General features: G+C 40.5%; 1 protein-coding gene across 1 annotated transcript; it reads right to left on the reverse strand.

Annotated features, from left to right (window-relative positions):
• Positions 1-2,672: 2,672 nt before the first annotated feature.
• On the reverse strand, positions 2,673-18,182 carry n4bp1 (nedd4 binding protein 1). The gene is made up of 12 exons (XM_028407750.1): positions 17,656-18,182; positions 13,683-13,910; positions 13,317-13,490; positions 11,235-11,740; positions 10,399-10,753; positions 9,891-10,226; positions 8,694-8,932; positions 5,683-5,813; positions 5,450-5,546; positions 4,923-5,030; positions 3,870-3,971; positions 2,673-3,748 (listed from the first exon to the last, which is right to left on the reverse strand). Exons 1-12 carry the CDS (start codon positions 17,965-17,967, stop codon positions 3,394-3,396), a joined length of 2,943 nt encoding a protein of 980 aa, XP_028263551.1. The 5' UTR covers positions 17,968-18,182; the 3' UTR covers positions 2,673-3,393.
• Positions 18,183-18,416: the final 234 nt, after the last annotated feature.

Raw genomic sequence — 18,416 nt, forward strand, 5'->3', positions numbered from 1 at the left:
GGTTGACCTTCGACTTCCTCTGATGGATGTGGCTGGGTTTTGAAGATGAGATGAAACTACCCTAAGAGAAACTTCTAATGATAAAGCTGTGTAACACACACACAAACACACACACACACACACACACACACACACAAACTGGCCGAGAGCCATGCTCATTCCCGGACACCTCATTTAATCACCATTACACTTCTGCCATAAGGTTTGAAAGCGCATGAAGTGAGACAAGCCAAATGTCGTCTGTGTCTCCGTCAGCCCAGTTACACAACCATCATCAAGCACTGGTGGTTCAGAGGTTTGATTCCCGGCCAATGTGCTGACAGCTTTATATGAATGAAATTGTTCCAATGTAGAGATGTTACTCCACAGCCAAAGTCATAACAACAGCTGTAAATATAAAAGCGGACACTTTTTTCAAATGTGCACTTCAATCTATTCTAGGGTGTTTTTCTTTTTCACTAAGGTCTAATTAGCTGTGTATGTGAACAGCAAGCAGAGAGATGATTGGTAACATAATAGAGGGTCAGCAATGGGTCGTTTAGTGCTTTATAGATCAGTCTAGTCTGTGGCAGATGGAAAGCCGGTGTAAAGAAGTGAGAGCTGGAGTGACATGATCTACTATCTCAGTTTAATGAGCCATGTTTTAGATCAGCTGCAGCTGGGAGCAGCTGGTTTAGTAGTGCATTGAATAAAATATGCCTTCTTGATATTTTTCTATATAAAAAACACATTTTCATCCTATACAAAGTATAAATATATGTCAGTGTAAAAAGGTCCCAGTGTTGCATATTCCATAAATGCAGGAAATATATAATTGATTCCATGTGTAAGTTGCTGTTGGGCGCCCACACACACAAGTTCTGTATTCATAATTAGTTTGGCACTCATTTGTGTTTCCTCTGGCTCCTCTGTGCGATCCATTGATTCATAGATTGTATTGTTTTTAGGGGGGCCTTGAGAAGGGAGATGTCCTTGCTCAGGGAGCTTCCTATAGGGCTTTCAGATCACATGATTAAATTTGTGGTAAAGCAGGGCCTATTCGCAGTGGAGCCTTCTCACATTACAGGGGCTCAGTGAGGTCACGTCCAGAATAATGTAATGCATGCAGAGAAACAGACTCACTGCTGAGACATCTGCTTTTATTTTCGATGTATTCCAGTTATATCGTGTTATTGTTGTGACTCACTTCCCCGTAATACAGAGTTTCAATGATCCATTACTATACAGTTGGGAAAAGAGGCTTAGTGTAAAATGCTCATCAAGAAACCTGTAATAACTTCATGCTCACAATTTTCATGTCTACTTAAAACAATTATTATAAATGCTTCCTTGAATGCTTTTTCAAGCATCACCGGTGTTTTGTGCAACAGCTTATAGCGCTTAACACATGTTATATGTCATTAGTGCGAATATAACTCCATGGTTAAATAATCATGGCGTTATTGAATAATCGGCAGAAAAAAACAAACTGATGTTTCTGCGCCATGCTGAGATTGACATCTTGTTTTAATGAAAACACCTCAATAATGAGACAGACCATTAATTTCATGCCCTGTCTTAGTGCTACATAGACGCCTGGAGGGCACCAGGGGGCGGTGTTCATTCAATTATGTGTTTCTCATTTCAAGAAAAAGTTTTATTTTTGTGCACTTTTATTTTTGTATTTTACTGGCTCCTTGATTATCTCTGATAAAGCAAGAAAAAACCTTTCATGGGGAATGCTGCATTTATTTTGTGTATCCCACATACATAAACCATATGTGCATTGTAGCAAAAAAAAAGATTATATTTACAAAAAAAACAATATACACAAAAGAATTATAATACAAGAGGGGGGAAATCCTTCAGTAATCCTTACAACAGCAACATAATAAGTACGAAAAAAACTGATTTTGTGCAGATTTTTTTCTGACACGGAGATGAGGTGTTTGTATATTACAAAACTCAGATGCAAGCTGCAGCCCACGTTCTCCGGGTGTAAGAGTTTTTTTTTTAAAAAAACAAAAAAACAAACAAAACCAAAAAGAAAAAACACTGTATGCCTTATTAGGACCAGGTTTTTCTCTATACACCCTCATTTATGTTCAGTGCATTTTTTTTAATTTACAAATTTAAAATCTGCCATATTCTGATTTTAAAACAAACTTAAAGGTAATAAATCCAAACTCATTTAGTGTCTGGCTCCATTTAAGATGGACTGACACATGGGTGATTGATAAGTCATTGATAGCAGATGAATAATTAAACTGTTAAACTGCATGTGTATGTAACTTGTCTACTTCAGGTTACCGACTTATCAATCACCCCTTGTACAGTAAAGCGCTGCCTGATGTCACAAAACTTCTCAGAACAAAAATGCTGATGTGCCTTTTTCCTTTTAGGACAAACAGAAATGTGAAACAATGTTTATCAATTCAGGTTCTTGCACAGCGATTCCACAGACCGGTTTTAAACAGCAGGTGTGAGAAAGAGTGATAAATGAGAGGAGGAAGTCAGGATATGTTTTGTTAACAAATGATTTCCTTATTATGATGGGATCTATTTGAAATTCAATTGACAAAAAATACAAAAATACATGTTACAGCCTGTTTATACAGCCATCCAATGTGGGCTCTAAAACACAAATGAAGGATAATTTCCTGCTTTGTGACGTTTTGGGTATTATTTTTTTTTTTTTAAATCATTACCAGCAATCCTTCCTGAAATACTTCTCTGAAAAAGGACCTCATAGCTGTCTTGATTAAAAATACAAATGCCAAATGACTGCTCAAAACTGTGAATAGGTGTGTAGCCCGTGCTGCCAGACACTGAATTCAACCAATTCTTTCCCAGAACAAAACAAAAGAGTGAGCAGTTCATTGAAAATCTGAAAACATGCAACATCTGCCAGTAATCTGTCAACAAAAAACGTGTTCTGTGTCCCATACTGTTTTAAGGAAAAGCTCAGTCTGTGAGAGTTGTTCAAAAGTCTGATGTTAAACAAAGTTTTTCAGAAGAAAAGTGCCATTGTCGTGCTGAGACCAGGAAAAAAAAAAATCTGTCTCCCAGTGCTGGTCCCACATTCATAAAAACTCTGGACTCTGATGCAGGAACTGCAATGTTTTATTACTATGTGCACATTACAGACTTTGCTGCTTGACAATTTGGTTCTATAGACGCCAGTGTTGTTCAATTTGAACCAAAGAGGGAGGGGGAGAGAACATTATAAACATCCCAACTAAAAAACTTTTGCCAATAGCAGCTAGTTTGATGATCAGTCTTTGTGAAAAATCAAAATCAAAAATGTCCAAGTCCTGTAGACTGGAGGAGATGATAAAATAAATTATGTTTATGCAGAGACACTGTTGTAGATTATCCTAGCTGAGCCAGTTCATTATTATTATTATTTTTTTTTTATCCCAGCAGCAACCCAGACAGCGCGTTCAGGTCTCTCATGTACGGGTTGTCACTGAGGATACGGTCGATCCGTTGCTTCTGGTCTGGAAAGATGTCGTACAGCTTTCTTTTCAGCTCTGATGTCTCCCCCGGTGACCGCTGAGGTGGGGGTGAGGGCGAAGGGGAGGGGGAGCGGCGTGGCGTATGCCATTCGGGGGGGCCAGAGTGGTGCCAATGCACAGTGGGGTGGGGCATCAGGGAGGCGGGGGTCCGAGGAGCGGGATGCATGGCCTGTACGTAGACTGGCTGCTGCTGCTGAGAGGCAGACCGGAAGTCTGGTGGTCTCAGTGGGGGAGGAGTGACTGGAGGCCTCCTGACAGGAACAGATGGACAGAGTGTGTAAGGTTTTAAATGTGGAGCATGTCTACACCACAGGTTTGTCATAAAGTATGACATGTGGGGATGAGATTCCTTTTGGCTCAAAGAAAACACACCTGATGTCTTTACGCAAGAAGAAGTCAAGGTGAGGCCCGTCTTTCCCTAGAGGGTCATCAGGGATCATGAAGTGGTCCTCCACAAAAGTAAACTGAAGCAACCTACCAGTCACAAGAGATAAAGTTACAAACTTATAACCAGGACAGCAATGGCCAGAGGTTATTAGTTACGGCATTTTTGTTGCAGCTGAAAACCAGAGATGAGTGCAAACCAACCAATAACCAGCGTAAAACATTAATCAAATGAATACTTAGCACCTAAATAATGTAAAATATGTCAGAATGGCTGAATGTGTCAAACCAGACCCAACACATCAGTGAGATAAAGAAGTACAGCTACACACACAACCAGGAAATAGTCTGTGACAGCAACGCTGCATGGCGTCAAACCAGTCACACATACAGGGTGATCTGGCTGAGCGTCTCATACTGGTTTCCAGTGGCTCTCTATCTGAGATGGTTAAGGTGCACAAGAACCACCAGAGGGCGACAAAATCCTACACAAATGGCTCTCTTTCCTTTCTACTGATACTGGCTCTAATGGTCTAGTAGGAATCTCAAAGATAAATTTGACTACTTTCATTTTTTAATTAGGAAGACAACAATCCATGGTCAACATAAAGCCATACAATCTATGCCTTTATCATTACTTCTACTGTCAGAGGAAATAGAACCTCAATAAGCTGTTATAATTAAAAACACAGGCCAAATAATATATGTATAAAACATATATATAAATATATTAATCTTAAAAATGTGAAGTACATTTAAGTGTGCACCCCTGGTTTCCAATTTCATTGTAAATCCAAAGAAAAAGGTGCAAACATGTTTGTCAGCTGTAACTAAACATGAATTCAGGTTCAGTTCCTTCTTCTTTTCAGACTCTCTGAAATTGCTAGTAAATGTAAATAAACCAAGCTGTGAATGGAACATAAACCTTAAACATCCGTCAGCTGCCTCAGTGGACTTTCCCGTATCATGTTGGGTAATGGAACATATCAGTGAATGAGTAACATTATGTTTATGTATGTCTGTGTATACATTAAAAATCACCTCTCTTGAATGATCCTGCGCCAGGTGTCAGAGGTGTCCACAAAGTCCCTCAGGTTGTCATTGGTTACAATGATGCCATCGGTTTTTTCAGCGAGGTGCAGCAGGAACCTGAGAGTGGCAGAGAGAGAGAGAGAGAGAGAGAGAGAGAGAGAGAGAGAGAGGGTGTGTGTGGATTAAACACTCAGGATTTTCCCTGTGTTCAAAGGTCAGAAGCCTGTCCTGGTTTGGACGCACTGATAAAGGAAGAAACATACACATTACGCAAAATGAACTAACACCTGTCAACTGTTGAGAAATCTGGGTTTCAAAACTGCTGCAACATATTTAATATGGTATATTATTAGACCTAATATACCATGCCACCTACTTACAGGCAGCTGTCCTGTGGTCAGTGAGTGGCTTGTGTAGGAGGACATAAAGAATCAACATAACTAAGGAGGTTATGTACACCTGTCAGTGTATAAGGGGACCTTCTGTGTCTGCACCATGAGATAAAATTGATTCTGTCTAGTTATGTCACCTAGTACCTGTCATCATGAGAGGATATCCTCTGACCACAGACCTCTCTGGAGGGAGTGAACGAGAGCAGCCTCAGGTCCTCTAGCTGGTTAAGAAAATGTTGCTCTGTAAGAAAGAACGGCATTACACAATTATGTAAATGGGTCTGTGGTTTTATGTGTTTTTATTTGACTAAAAATTACTCTCTACCAAAAGAATATTTTAGGTAGAGAGCAACTGTCTATATTTGAAGCATGTGTACCTGTTGTGAGTCGGTCTCTCTTCTGACGCCATTGGGGGACGAACACTGTGATCTCCCTGTGGCCTCTCTTCCAAAACGTCTCCACTGCCAGTGCTATGCCTCGACAGGAAAAGAACCGATGAAGGCCGTGACTGGAGACATGAGGGTGAGAAGAAAGAGGGACACATTGAGAATGAAGAACAAATACCAAAATAGATGTCATAAACAATTAGGCACACATAAGACAGGGATTTTTTTTCTGGTCTCATTGCATATTAAAGTGATCAAAAGTAGTCACACAGATTTATCAATATGCAGTCTCCCCCTACAAAATTGCAGAATCATGCAAAAAGGCAACTTTTGTCTAACATAAACAACTTTCAGAATATGTCAAATGAATAAACTAGTAGCACTCGTCACAACACAGCTGTCAAATGCGTATACAGACAGCATTGTCAGCTGACCCAGATTGTTGCTGCTGACGTCCGTCTGCATGCGCACGTCAGGCAGCTGTAATACAAATGTGTTAGGACAGAAAACCGCAGATCAACACAAACAACAGGCAGCAGCAGAGATGAGAAACTCCCTGAGAGCAGCCAGCCACACTGAGCAGGAAGCTGCCTGCATACTGCTGCTTTCCACAGACCCAAAATATCATCAGGCTATGATGTATCTGTAGTTGGGTCTGAGTGGGGGATATATTTTTGTAATTGTTTTGGTACTTTATCTTATGGTCTCAGGTGACTATGTGTGTGTAAAAGGAAAATCTGCTTCGCTGGTAAGTTTTGAAAAACCCATAACTTCAAGAGAGGTAGAACAGCCTTTTCAATAGTAGTATTACTTTATTTTTTATGTTGGGGAAATTGTATGAACATGAACAGGGTCAGAGGAAACTAATCACTGTTCAAAGCATAAAAGGGCAGAGAAACAAAACTTCATTGCAGTTAGTTTTTATGCCTTTTTACTAATGAGAACATTATGAATAAAGCCTCTGTTAACTCTCTTTTCTCATCATGTGCATTTCTGTGTGTGTGCTGGTTATTTCCCTGTGCTGGGTTACTATCTTGTTCAAAGATCTGCCCTCACATGAGCAGTGGTAAAGTAGACACGCACAATCAACAGCCTAGCAAGGTGACTATTACGCTGCATAGTGGTGTGACACAAAATATTAGGCAGTTCTCCGATGTAGTGACGTTAGTCTGACGACAAACTACAAGAGGTTTTAGGGTATCTACAGTATGGATAATGATGCAGCAAGGTAGGATTAGCATATTCAGCTGTAGGAAAAACTGCAAAAAAGACTTATTGGCTTCAAAAATGAAGGATTAAAACTATGCAGGATTACGCTCTAATTAGGTTTGATGAGCTTAATTTCTTTTTTAGAGGGTGATTTACACTAAAGTATCTAAACCAGAGAAAACTACACTGTCTCTTTGTGCTGTATATATATGCTGAACACAGGGTAGAGAGAGCACACAGACCAACACGTTCTTAGACATGCCACACAACAATGTCATTATATACTTGAGGTCAGAGCCAAATGCAAACACAAGGGAAGTTCCACCAACTGTTGAAAGAGAAAGTGATGAGTGACAACATAGCAGGAAGAGATTATGTAATCTGTAAAATTACTGTGGAAACGTAACGTGGCAAGGGAAAATATCTGCAGGCTCATTAAATAACTTTACATAAGCTAATGACTTTCTGAATCAGGGCCACATCCCAAACCTCTGTTGGTAACATCGCTATTAATTTAAAGCATCTGAGACCAGTTTGAATAATAAGGAAGAACCATAAATATAGTAAGAAATCCCTTCATGTGTGTAATTGATTTTGCATGTCTAAATATCCAAAATAATGATGAAATCATTGTTGTTTATCCTGTAGGATTATAAGTCAGAAGTGACCTGTGCTTTTCTGGTAAAGAAGGGAGGAGGAAACGTGAAAGGAAGCAGTTACAAAAGTGAAAAGTCAGGACAAGGTCATCCACGGTGAAGGCATGACAAAAAAAGGATAAAAACAATAAACTGAACCCATCTTTCTCACAAAACCATTCCACAATTACTGGGTAAATGAGAAGCTACAAAAACACATTCTTACTAGAAAAGACCTTTCTTCTCAAAAACACCTCCATGACATACACCCACACGTCAATATTATGTTGTTACACCTACACAATCACCACAACCACACATGAAGAATGATGAGTAACAACATTATACTGAAAGCGTGGGCAAAGTTTTGGTCCACCTACACAATAAGAGTTGTAGCTGCAACAGATGGCTTGTATGGCTCATGAATGAGAGTATGTGACATTAACTGATGACGATGCCGATGTTGATGGGAAGGGTGATGGCTTCGTTAAAAAAGGGGGGAAAAGGTGATGCATGTAATACAGGTGTGGGAAATTACACTTTTCAAACGCATTCTGTAATTATGTAACAAGAGAGTTACAGCTCAATGGAAAAAAGTAATGTGCAGCAATTATGATAAACAATCTATATAGCTGACAAGGCCATCTTATTCAAAAAGGTTATGGTCTACATTAGTTCAACCAGATATAAAATAATCCCCTCCGATATCAACGAGAATCAAAAATGCAAAATAACTTTATCACATCTTGGCCTATGTTTCTGCATTTCTACTTTCACATCCCACTACATAAGATAAATCCAAAGAAAAACCCACAACGGTGTTACAATATGAATGCCAACTGATGACAGAAAAAGATTTGAGGGCCAAAAACAAATCTGATCACTGCTCAGTCAGCACCACAACCTTTGAGCATGCAGATTAGATCTGTAGGAGAGGACAGCTACAACTGCAAGATTAGCAGATGCAAGTGCTCAAAATCAATGGTGTAATATGTTTGAACGGGGATTCTTACTCACATTTACCTAAAGCTTCTGCTCACAGTCTGAATTCCGTGAATCAAAACTCAAACTGAGAGCGCAGCATTAGCTGTTCAATTTGATCTACAAGCGAAGAATCAAATTGTCCTATTTCTTTATTTTTTGTGTGTGTAGACTTACGCCATGGCCACGTTGCTTCCATCTATGATAATGTGTCTGAGCTCTGGACGTCCTGGCTCGTTTGGCAGCTTCAGCGTAAAGGGGGTCTTCAGAGACTGATGGAAACGAGCCAAGCCCGTCACCGGTGGGGCAGGGAGGTCGTTGGCAGGAGGAGCCCATGCTCCACCACCATGAAAGCCCATGTGGCCGTGGATGGTCTGATAGGGAGAGGCTGGGGGTCGGGAGATTGGCTGAGTTGACTGGGGAGGACAATAAACAAAGAAAGATGTGATTTGTGTTATGATTAAGAACAAAACATCTCTATGCCTGCTATGTGTGGATGCATTCAATATAACAAAAATAACCACCCATAAATAACACAAAAAACAACTGATTACATTTAGGGTGTTCACTAGTGTGTAAAATACTATAAAAAGACTATTATATATTAGTTTTTCCTCTGTAGAAACTGCAGAATAAAACAGACTAATTGTCCTGCAATGTTGTAATTTTTCCAGCAGGAGCTCTATCCTCATCAGAATCCTCACAGATCACACCGGCGTGATTGTATTACGTGACATTTTCAACACGTCGTAACAGAAAAACCCCTGCCATCTACAATGCTGTCGATCTTTTCCATCGATCTTTCCATCTTTGGAAAGTGCAGATTTCGAACGTTCACCCAGTTTTTATTTTATGTTGATACACCCAGTAAAACCAGAGATACGATACGTTTTAGTTCGAGTATTTGTCAGAGCATAAAAGTGCGATCAGAGCGCTCGGCAGGCGTTGGATTTCTCTCGCCGTACTCGTCAATTTTGGTCTTTTTACAAGTCGGTCAGATATAAATAGTAGATAAATAGTATTTTTTTCCATTCGGATTTAGTGATTTTTGTTTGTTTTGGGGCCCAATATGTTAATAAAGTAGGTTAAACCTAAAAATAATGATCAGATCTTATAGGTGAGGTTGTGCTGAAAAAGGATACCAAACATGGGTATGGTAATATTTTCAATGTGGGATATTAAGACAAAACCAAAAGCATTCATAAATGGCCAGAATAGGCCCAGACTTGTGAAGGTTAACACTTGGTGTTGTGCAGTGGAAGTTTCTAGTTTCCACACCACACTTACATACCCATACTCATCGGTAAGTAAAAAAACTGGTTGTGTCGTAAGTATTACAAAAACAACAGTACAAAACCTCAGGGTGATACTTACACTGGGTGTTGAAGCCAAAGACGTGGTGGTGGCAGTCAGCCACTGTGGCGTGCTGCGCAGTGCTGTCACGCTCTCAACTTTCACTGACCCACCCAAAGTCTGAGTCCCACCCCGAGACAGGTAGTCTCTCTGCGAGACGCCACCCCCTCCCCGCGCCAAGTAGTCTGTTCTGGACCCCGACTGTGTGTCGAGGTGTGCCACCGTCATCACCCTGGATGTTCTACTGTCTGCCGTTTTGATTTCTGTAAGGATGACATCATCGTCATCGTCGATAGTAATAACCTCGTAGTTTCCTGCTCCTCCTTGAGCGCTAGAGCTCCTCTTGATGGTGATGGCCTGAAAAAGATTTTTTTTTTGGAAAATATGATTATTGATATGACGCATTCCTGGCAGAAGAAAAAGATATACAATTTATCTTGCAAAAGCAAGCACACTACTTTCATACTGCGTCACTTTATGATTGTTAAGGTGAGTCATTTCTTGTCATTTACAGTAAGATGAAGAATACCTGCTGGGTGCTCGTCTCGCTGCTGCTGCACTGTCTCCGGTGCCCCAGCCCGTTACTACTGCCTCCATGGAGGTTGGGCCTAATGTTCTCTTTAGACCTGCCTGGATCTACCAGAACTCTGCTCAACTCACGCTCCTTCTCTTTGAAGCGAGAGACTGTGGAGGAAGACGCAGAAGAAGAAGGAGCATCTGGGCTATGTAAAGAGTTTAATCGTCTTTCTTTTTCCCCCACTTTTGACCCCTCTTCACAACGCTTTGTTTCCTCTACTATTTTCTCCAGGAGAAGGAAAGTGTCTTCTGTCTGTCCTGTTGCCTTGATGACACGCTCCACCACTTCCTGCTGGTAACCCATGGTTCTAAAGGAAATGTGTTTAAAAAACATTTATGTTACTTGATATGGGTTTACATTTTTTTCAAGGTTGTCCTAAAACATCTTAGTTCATCCATGTCATTGTTCCACTGGTCCACACTAAAATAGGATCTCTACATTGTCAGTGAGAACTGTAGGTAAACCAGGAGTAATGCTCATTCTCTGCTTTGTTATGAAGTAAATAAAGATATTTTTTGTTTACAGCTGAAGCTCCACCAGTGTGTCAGAGAAATCCAAAGCCGTCTTTTCTGTCACCATTAAAAAAATACATTAACTCGTGTTAACTAATTAACTACTACCGTTCTTCTCTCAATTTGTCAACTACATTAGGTAATTAGGTAAAAAGATACACATTCTGAAATTTCAAAACATGAAAAACAACAACATGACAACAACAAAGACCTAACACTAGGAAAAAAATTGCATGCATTACTTGTGCAAATTTATCTGACTCTTATGACTTGTACCTGAAAAAGTTAACCAAGCAGCGGAGGTTGGTTTCCGGGCTGACTGCCTCTCCGTCGTCTAAGACACCATCACTTGAGTCCACCATATTCAGCCCAGCGACTGTGTTTGCTTTTGCAGAGAAGGAGAAGGACGATGAAGCAGAGGGAGTTTTGGATCTACAGCTGCTACTTCCCCGGCCCTCTCTGTCCCTTTGTCTCTCCCTCTCTCTTGCTCTCTCCGGTGATTCCTCCCTCCGCTCCAGAGAGTACTGTCTTTTTGTGTCACGAGTCTCACTCTCAGAGGATCGCCGCTTATGTGAGGGCCGAGTGCCGTTAAGTAAGATGGCCTCTGGACCTAATCCTATCCCACCTCCTGTTTTACCACCTCCACCAGTGGATGATGTTGCAGTCCCTTTCTCTTCAAAACTGGTGTCCAGGATGCGGTTTGAGAGTTCTGTCACAGGGGTGCTGCTCTGTGAGCGGTCCTGGTCCACCTCTGCCACACAGGGATGCAGTGCCTGGTTGAGCTACATCCGGAAGGGGAAACACAACGGCAATAATCTTTGTTAGGAAAGTACAGCAAAAGTTCCCCTGAAACATAAATGCTTGGTATAGTCATGGATTTATTGTACTTTCCCATGTGTTCTTTACAGTTCTTCTTACCAGAGCCAGAAATGAGCATGATTACAAAAATTATTGCATTGTTCTTCCTAATTTATACCTTCTGAATGCCTGAATAAGTAACTCTTTTAAATGTAGCTTGTAGCACACTTCCATAGCTTTATTCCACCTCCTTCCAAAGAGACAACATTGTTTTAATAAACCTTGACAAACTGCCAACTGTGATACTCCACAGTCCACAGAAAATGAACATTCCTAGGATAGAGCACCATTAAAGTGACAATAAGATTTATGTCAGTGATTGCTGAAGCTTGAGACTTCAAAGAGTCATCTGCAAAAGAAAACACACAGGAAATGTGGACAGCTCGCAATTAATGATTCGTATACAGCACCTAGGTAAGAACTAAGAGGAGGACAGAACATGCCTCAGCCATAAAACTCTCTGCCATTCAATAATATTGCTCTCAATAGACTTTCCAGGAAACAGCATCTTTAGCATGTCAAAACCTTGGATAGATGTCAGGACATTACCTTGAGACAAAGGTTCGTTGGTAACTTGATTCTGGGCAGAAAGAAGACTGGTTGTCTCCATTTAGAAGATATGCACCAAACTTTTTACTTTCTTTGTTACAGTAAATGTCTGTAGTATTTTTTTCTTGAAACTTTCTGCTCAACCTTACATTGCTGCAAAGCACTAAGCCTGGCAGAACCGCTACCTAGCAACATGCAACACCTTCAGCACCCTGGCTGCATTCTTAGCTTGCATCCAGCTCAGCTCGCATACTTAGATTTTAGCCTCACAACATTCTCCTTTTCACCATCACTCAAACACCATTTATCTTTTATTTCTTTAAGTTTATCTACCCATATTTACTCTATAGTTATCCTATCATACTTATTTTGTAGTAAAATCACTAAAAATGAGAGCCAGAGATCGATTTATTTAATGTGTAAAATATTTCATTCATTTGAAACATCTCTCTATTCTGGGTGGTGCCCGTTTAAAAACAAGCACACACTTTTTATCTAAAAGTGTAATCATGCCACAAGCTCCTATACACTTGCTGACATTTTAAATTATTTTACATCATATTTTCATTTTCAAAACAGCGACAAGTGAGATGATAATCAGACACTGCCACATTATCAGATCCAAGTTTCAATTATGAGCTGTCAAAGACCAAGGGGCCTTTGCACAACAGCAGGAAGCAGTATTGCAGCTTAAGACACTGCCTACTCCACTAATAATTTGTACTTCTAAATTCTAAGCTAAGGCAGGGAAAACACACTGTCACCTTGTGAGTAAGTGTACCAAAGAAGAAACAGGACAACATTCCACCTACAAATACTAGAGGCTGAAGGGTATAATCCTACCTACAGCAGACATAATTTAAATTTGCTACACTCATTCAAGGGCCCTCAGAGCTATTCAGGTATCTGTTGAACACTGTGATTTTTTATGTGACAAAAGTAAACACTAACCAGAGGAGATGTGTTTGTGCTGGTGGGGCTGTGAACCAGCCCCAGTAATTCCTCCTTCAGGGCACTGGGGAGCAGCAGGAGCTCCATAGTGTACTTATCATCCCTTTCCTCCACAAAGGACTTGAATGCTCTTTTCACTGTCGGTTCTCTGTCACTTGGTAGACTTCGTTTCTCCTGGGCAAAACACACACAGACATATTTGAGTACTGCTACTAAATTTAATCAATGTATGCATTTCAAAAGTATCTTTTGGTGTTTTAAGTGAAGATAGCTGTCTGTCCTTTTCAAGTCAAAACAATCTTCATCAATATACTAGATTTAGCTACCATACCACTCTGTTTCATAATAACTTATGAGGTGCCTTACGTGGAATAGTGCTACAAACTGCTGAACTCTGCTCTGGGCCATAACAACTGGTTCAGCCCGACCCAATAGCCGGAGACAACCTGGTTCAGGCACGACAACTTCAGCACTTGTGTCCCGTATGAGTCTGTCCAAGAAGAGGCCCCGAGCACCAGCAAAGATACAGTGCATGTCCACAGGGTACCGCTCTTCTTTCTGTAATTCTGGGTCGCACAGTCCACGAACATATTCCTGCACAACAAGCAGAAAATAATGTATAACAGCACGTCTTCAACAGCAGTGTCACTGATTAAAACAAAAATTACATGGCTCACAGTTTAAGTCCTTTTATGTACTTTATAAGATCAATGCAAACACATACAGTATATTGTGCCCCACCCATCACTGTAGAGCAGTATAGCTGACACGTGCTAAATCGAACACTTGTCATTGATTTGGGGAATCTCCTGGCTGTGGCAAATGTTTGGATGAGTCAGCTGCAGGTGGGTGTGGTGACTGTCTTACTAACAGATACTGTGTCATATTACTTTAGACTACACAGGCTAATATACAATAAAACATGTTTCAACAATGACACAGTGGGAAAAGACAGGCAGGATGTCAAACTTGAAAGGGAACCTGATCGTAACTACCTGGGTGTGGCTTCTGAAATAAAGCAACCAATAAGAAAACCCACAATGTCCCACAATGGGAAATATGTGTAAAAAATACATTCAACACAATCACATAATGACATGACATTTGTACACAGTACACATGGTAACATGCTGGATTTTTTTATGGACACTACAGGTGAGGGGAGAAAAACAAAATATACGGAGGCAGGCATGAGGAGAGGGCGGGGGGTGGGAAGGGAATGTTATGTGCATCAGTTCATGAAGAGTGTTTGCAATTGTATGACTGAGACCGCCAAGATGTTTACAGGCCAATTCCTCAGTTGTCCTTGAAGGGAGATATTAGTTGCTTGGGAGTTTGATAGGAGCACAGCTGCTGAGCTTTTCTTCAAGGCCGGGGGGGGGGGGGGGGGGGGGGGGGGGGGGCAGACGTAAAACAGCCAAAGTCATGACAACAATTTTTCAATCTGCAATCAATTTGCCCAGATCAGTAATCAATCAGTCTGGCCTCAGTGCTCTTCATCTCTTACAGGTGCATGGAGAAACTTCAACGTCTCCTCCAGCTTAACAGATAGTCCTTCCACCGATATCATCAGGTGTTCGGACTGTCTTTCGATGTTATCAATCCCTTTCCATTCTTCCCCAGATCGGACTGAAATGTAACACATCAGTCCTTCAATCCGGCCCATCTTCAGATGTAACTCCGTCAGCCGAATTCCCATGAGACCAAGGTCTTGTTTTGTGTCCGTGCTTAGCGGTTGTGCCAATTTGCCAGCCTTTTCCAATTCTTCGATACAGCAGGACAATACTCAGGCCTATCAGTAGTATTCCAGCTATCAATGTCCAATAGATATATAGATCCTCCACATCTTCTAGGGACAGCGCATCAAGACATACCAGATGCCAGGAGTCCCAGGCATCACGGATATATCCCGCAGCGAAAGTCCCCTCAGGGCAGAGTGGTTCTCCCGGTGATACTTTTCTTCGTGGGAAAATGTTGTCCAATGCACTGAAAGACCAGTTGATTGGCTCCATGTCAAAAAAATATCCCAAGAATAGCAGAGCAGGGTATTCAAGAGAAAAAAAAGTCACAAGACAAAACGAGAGAAACGGGCCAGCAGAGAGCAACGGAAGCAGTCAGAAACACGTCTGTACTCCTCAGAAGTCAGAGAGAGACTTACCAGCTGCTGTGAGATCTATAACAACCAAAACGGACATCAGAGACAAAATTCTGCTGACGAGACAATACAATGATGAACTGGTTACTGATCCATGCTGTATTTCATTTAAACACAGAATATACCTACAAGCTGGCCACCACGATAGAATATGCACAGTTACACTTGTATCTGAGGAAAAGAGAATGAAACTAATACTAGTTTCTACCAAAGATCAAGTCCTAATAAAAACAGCTGATAGTAAGTGAGTTAACAAGAACACAAGGGACATCATTTCCATTTTAAATGTAGTTTTGTCAGCAGAACTGAATTTCATTGAATTTTATATTTATTTTATTATCGTAAAAAATAGATGACCTTAAAACCTGGGCAAACAAACTCACAGCTAAACTGTGTACTTTTTTAAATTCAACAAAAACCCCACCACAAACAAGAAAATATTTCTTTCCCTTAACCCATTGTTGTCTAAACTTATTTAAAAATAGATTTTTACAATAGGTGACTAATGACCGACTGACTAATGTGAGACTGTACCAGGAAAACACAACAAAAAAACCAACCAGGATACAAGCAACCCTCATTGACTTCTGATCAGTATCACATGTCATGGTTATGGAGGGGAAACAAATCATAGGAAGTCATAGGAGTCACTTGTCATAGGAATACCTGTAGTGATTTCCCAAACTAGAGGACACACAGTACCCTTAAAGCCATTTATGCTGTTTTCATCCTTACAATGAGCTTAAGAAGATGACTGAATTTACCATTTCCACCTCACTTTCTCGGTTGACTGGCAGAGCCTGGAGCAGCTGCTACAGTCCACGTAAGACAGCAGACATTTTTGCAGAAGTGTGAAAGATTTTCTTCAATGGGAAATCACAGAAATAAAAAAAAAATCTGATTGATTCAGATGGTGACAGCTATTATGTACGCATGTTAAGCTCACATGACTTTCAAACAGATTGAGTCACTAGGAATGGACTGGGTGGGTCTGTGAATTAGTTTTTTTTTTTTCATTTAAAATCATGCAGTGCTCAGAGAAGCCTGTCAAATAAATAATATGAGAAACTTAATTATGAGGACAGGTCTTCAACTTAGGTGTATGTATACACACATGCAGACATAAATAATTGACTACATAAAACATTATATTTTTTTTCTATAGAAGAATAGACCTAGTTGCAACAACATTACTTTCTACATGGAGATTCCCCTGTCCAAAAATCCCATTGCACTTTCAAGCCAAAGAATATTTAACATGAGTTAGGAACGTCGACTCAAAACAAAAACACAAAATCTGAATTTGAGCCTTTTGAAACTAACTTTCATGTATTAATTTTGATTACTTTTTAATATTTAAATGTAGTCTATTATATATATATCTTTTGCTTGCAACAGGCAAAGCTTCAACGTCACAAACAGGTTCTGTTTGTAAACTGCTGTTTGACTTAAATGACCATACAAATTATTAATGCAATTATTTCTAAACATACAAAAATATTCTGTCATTTTAAACCTCCATATAATGATGACATTTGGTGGCCTGACAAAAAAGGGCCACACTGATGTTCCCCTGTAAAGATTATAACATACCCTGGTTTCACAGGACTGTACAGACAAACTTCAAATCAATCTGAAACTGAAATGACCCATCTGGCATATGTCATAGACAAGGCTGATTTCTTATATAATGACCTGTCTGATGCTGACAGCACCACACCAAAATGTCACGACATTTGTGCCAACAGACAGGAGACCACTATGTAAATACTGTAATGATATTTTAGTAATGTTATGACTGTTGTTACTTTCAGAAAATGTTTTATGAGAGTAAGGAGTGGGTGATGTAGTGTTTGTGTTGCAATCAGCAGTGGTTAGGAAGGAAGTGTTTATGTCTGCTATTAAACCAACTTCAACAAACTTGAAGTGCAGACCAGGAAAACCCAGATATCACAAACATATTTCACACGTTATTTACTCTCGGTACTGTATGACACAATGTTAGGTAAGTTTGATTGAGTGCACAGAAGAGACTGATGTCATCTCAGGACAAACACGTTCATCTAACAGTAACAGGTGCAGCCGGTTATGTAGTCGTTGTTTGTTTTAAAAGGCTATTGGTCTCAGTGAATTATTTATCTGTAAAAAAAAAAAAAAGCAAGTTAATGTATTAGACAACCTCACCTTTGCCTTTGATACGTCGTCTCTGTTTCCTCTGAGCTGTAGCCATATCTGTCGTAATGTTTTGCTGCCGTGCGGCTGTCCTGTGTGGTCCAACAGACCAATAATGGTGAACGTTACTTTAAAAACCTGCTCTACTCGAGGCTTGGCACATTTCAGCTCTTGTTCCTTATCCTCTAGGACCGTAAATTCGTCCACGGTGAGGGCCTCTTGCTGCTGCCTACTGGCTGACGCAGGGAGCCTGCTTGTCGGCTGCTCCGGGCACGTTAGCTCGGTGACTCGCCTCATTCCGAGGAGGGGCCGCGTTGTTGACATTCTGCGTCTCGGGCTGACCGATGGTCCGGACGAAGACGTCTCAGTATTCACACCTTCTGACACTGTTCGGAATCTTTGGCGTTTTCATGTTCTCTTTAAGTATGTGCCCCAGAGTGAAGCAGTAACGTTTACACCGCCTAACGACATTAACTCACTGCTATAGCTAGCTAAATAACTCGGAAGCTCCGAATGACGTATCCGGAAAGTCCCAGTGATGGCGTCATCAAAGACCGACGAGTAAGTGTGCAGCTCAAAGAAGTCCAAAGATTAGTATCAGTTAAGGGAGAAAACAAACACAAAGTGACCTGTATACAAAATTTTACATTTTTTTACTGTTATTAGTTGCGAGTAACTAAATTAAATGGGCGGTAATTAGAATACAGTTTAACTCATTGCTTTTTATTAATTCTGAGGCCACCTGCAACTAGCTAATTAGCAGAGCTGCTACC

Source organism: Parambassis ranga, chromosome 6 (genome assembly GCF_900634625.1).
Source record: "Parambassis ranga chromosome 6, fParRan2.1, whole genome shotgun sequence".
Classification (NCBI taxonomy): domain Eukaryota; kingdom Metazoa; phylum Chordata; class Actinopteri; family Ambassidae; genus Parambassis; species Parambassis ranga.

Bases quoted from the DNA above. Each gene is read 5' to 3' on its own strand.
- n4bp1 (XM_028407750.1), bottom strand. From the start codon at position 17,967: ATGTCAACAACGCGGCCCCTCCTCGGAATGAGGCGAGTCACCGAGCTA. The intron at 13,911-17,655 runs GTGAGGTTGTCT...CTTGTTGTGCAG, and splicing joins ACGACGTATCAAAGGCAAAG to GAATATGTTCGTGGACTGTG. The intron at 5,547-5,682 runs GTACACATGCTT...TCTTTCTTACAG, and splicing joins GAGAGACCGACTCACAACAG to AGCAACATTTTCTTAACCAG.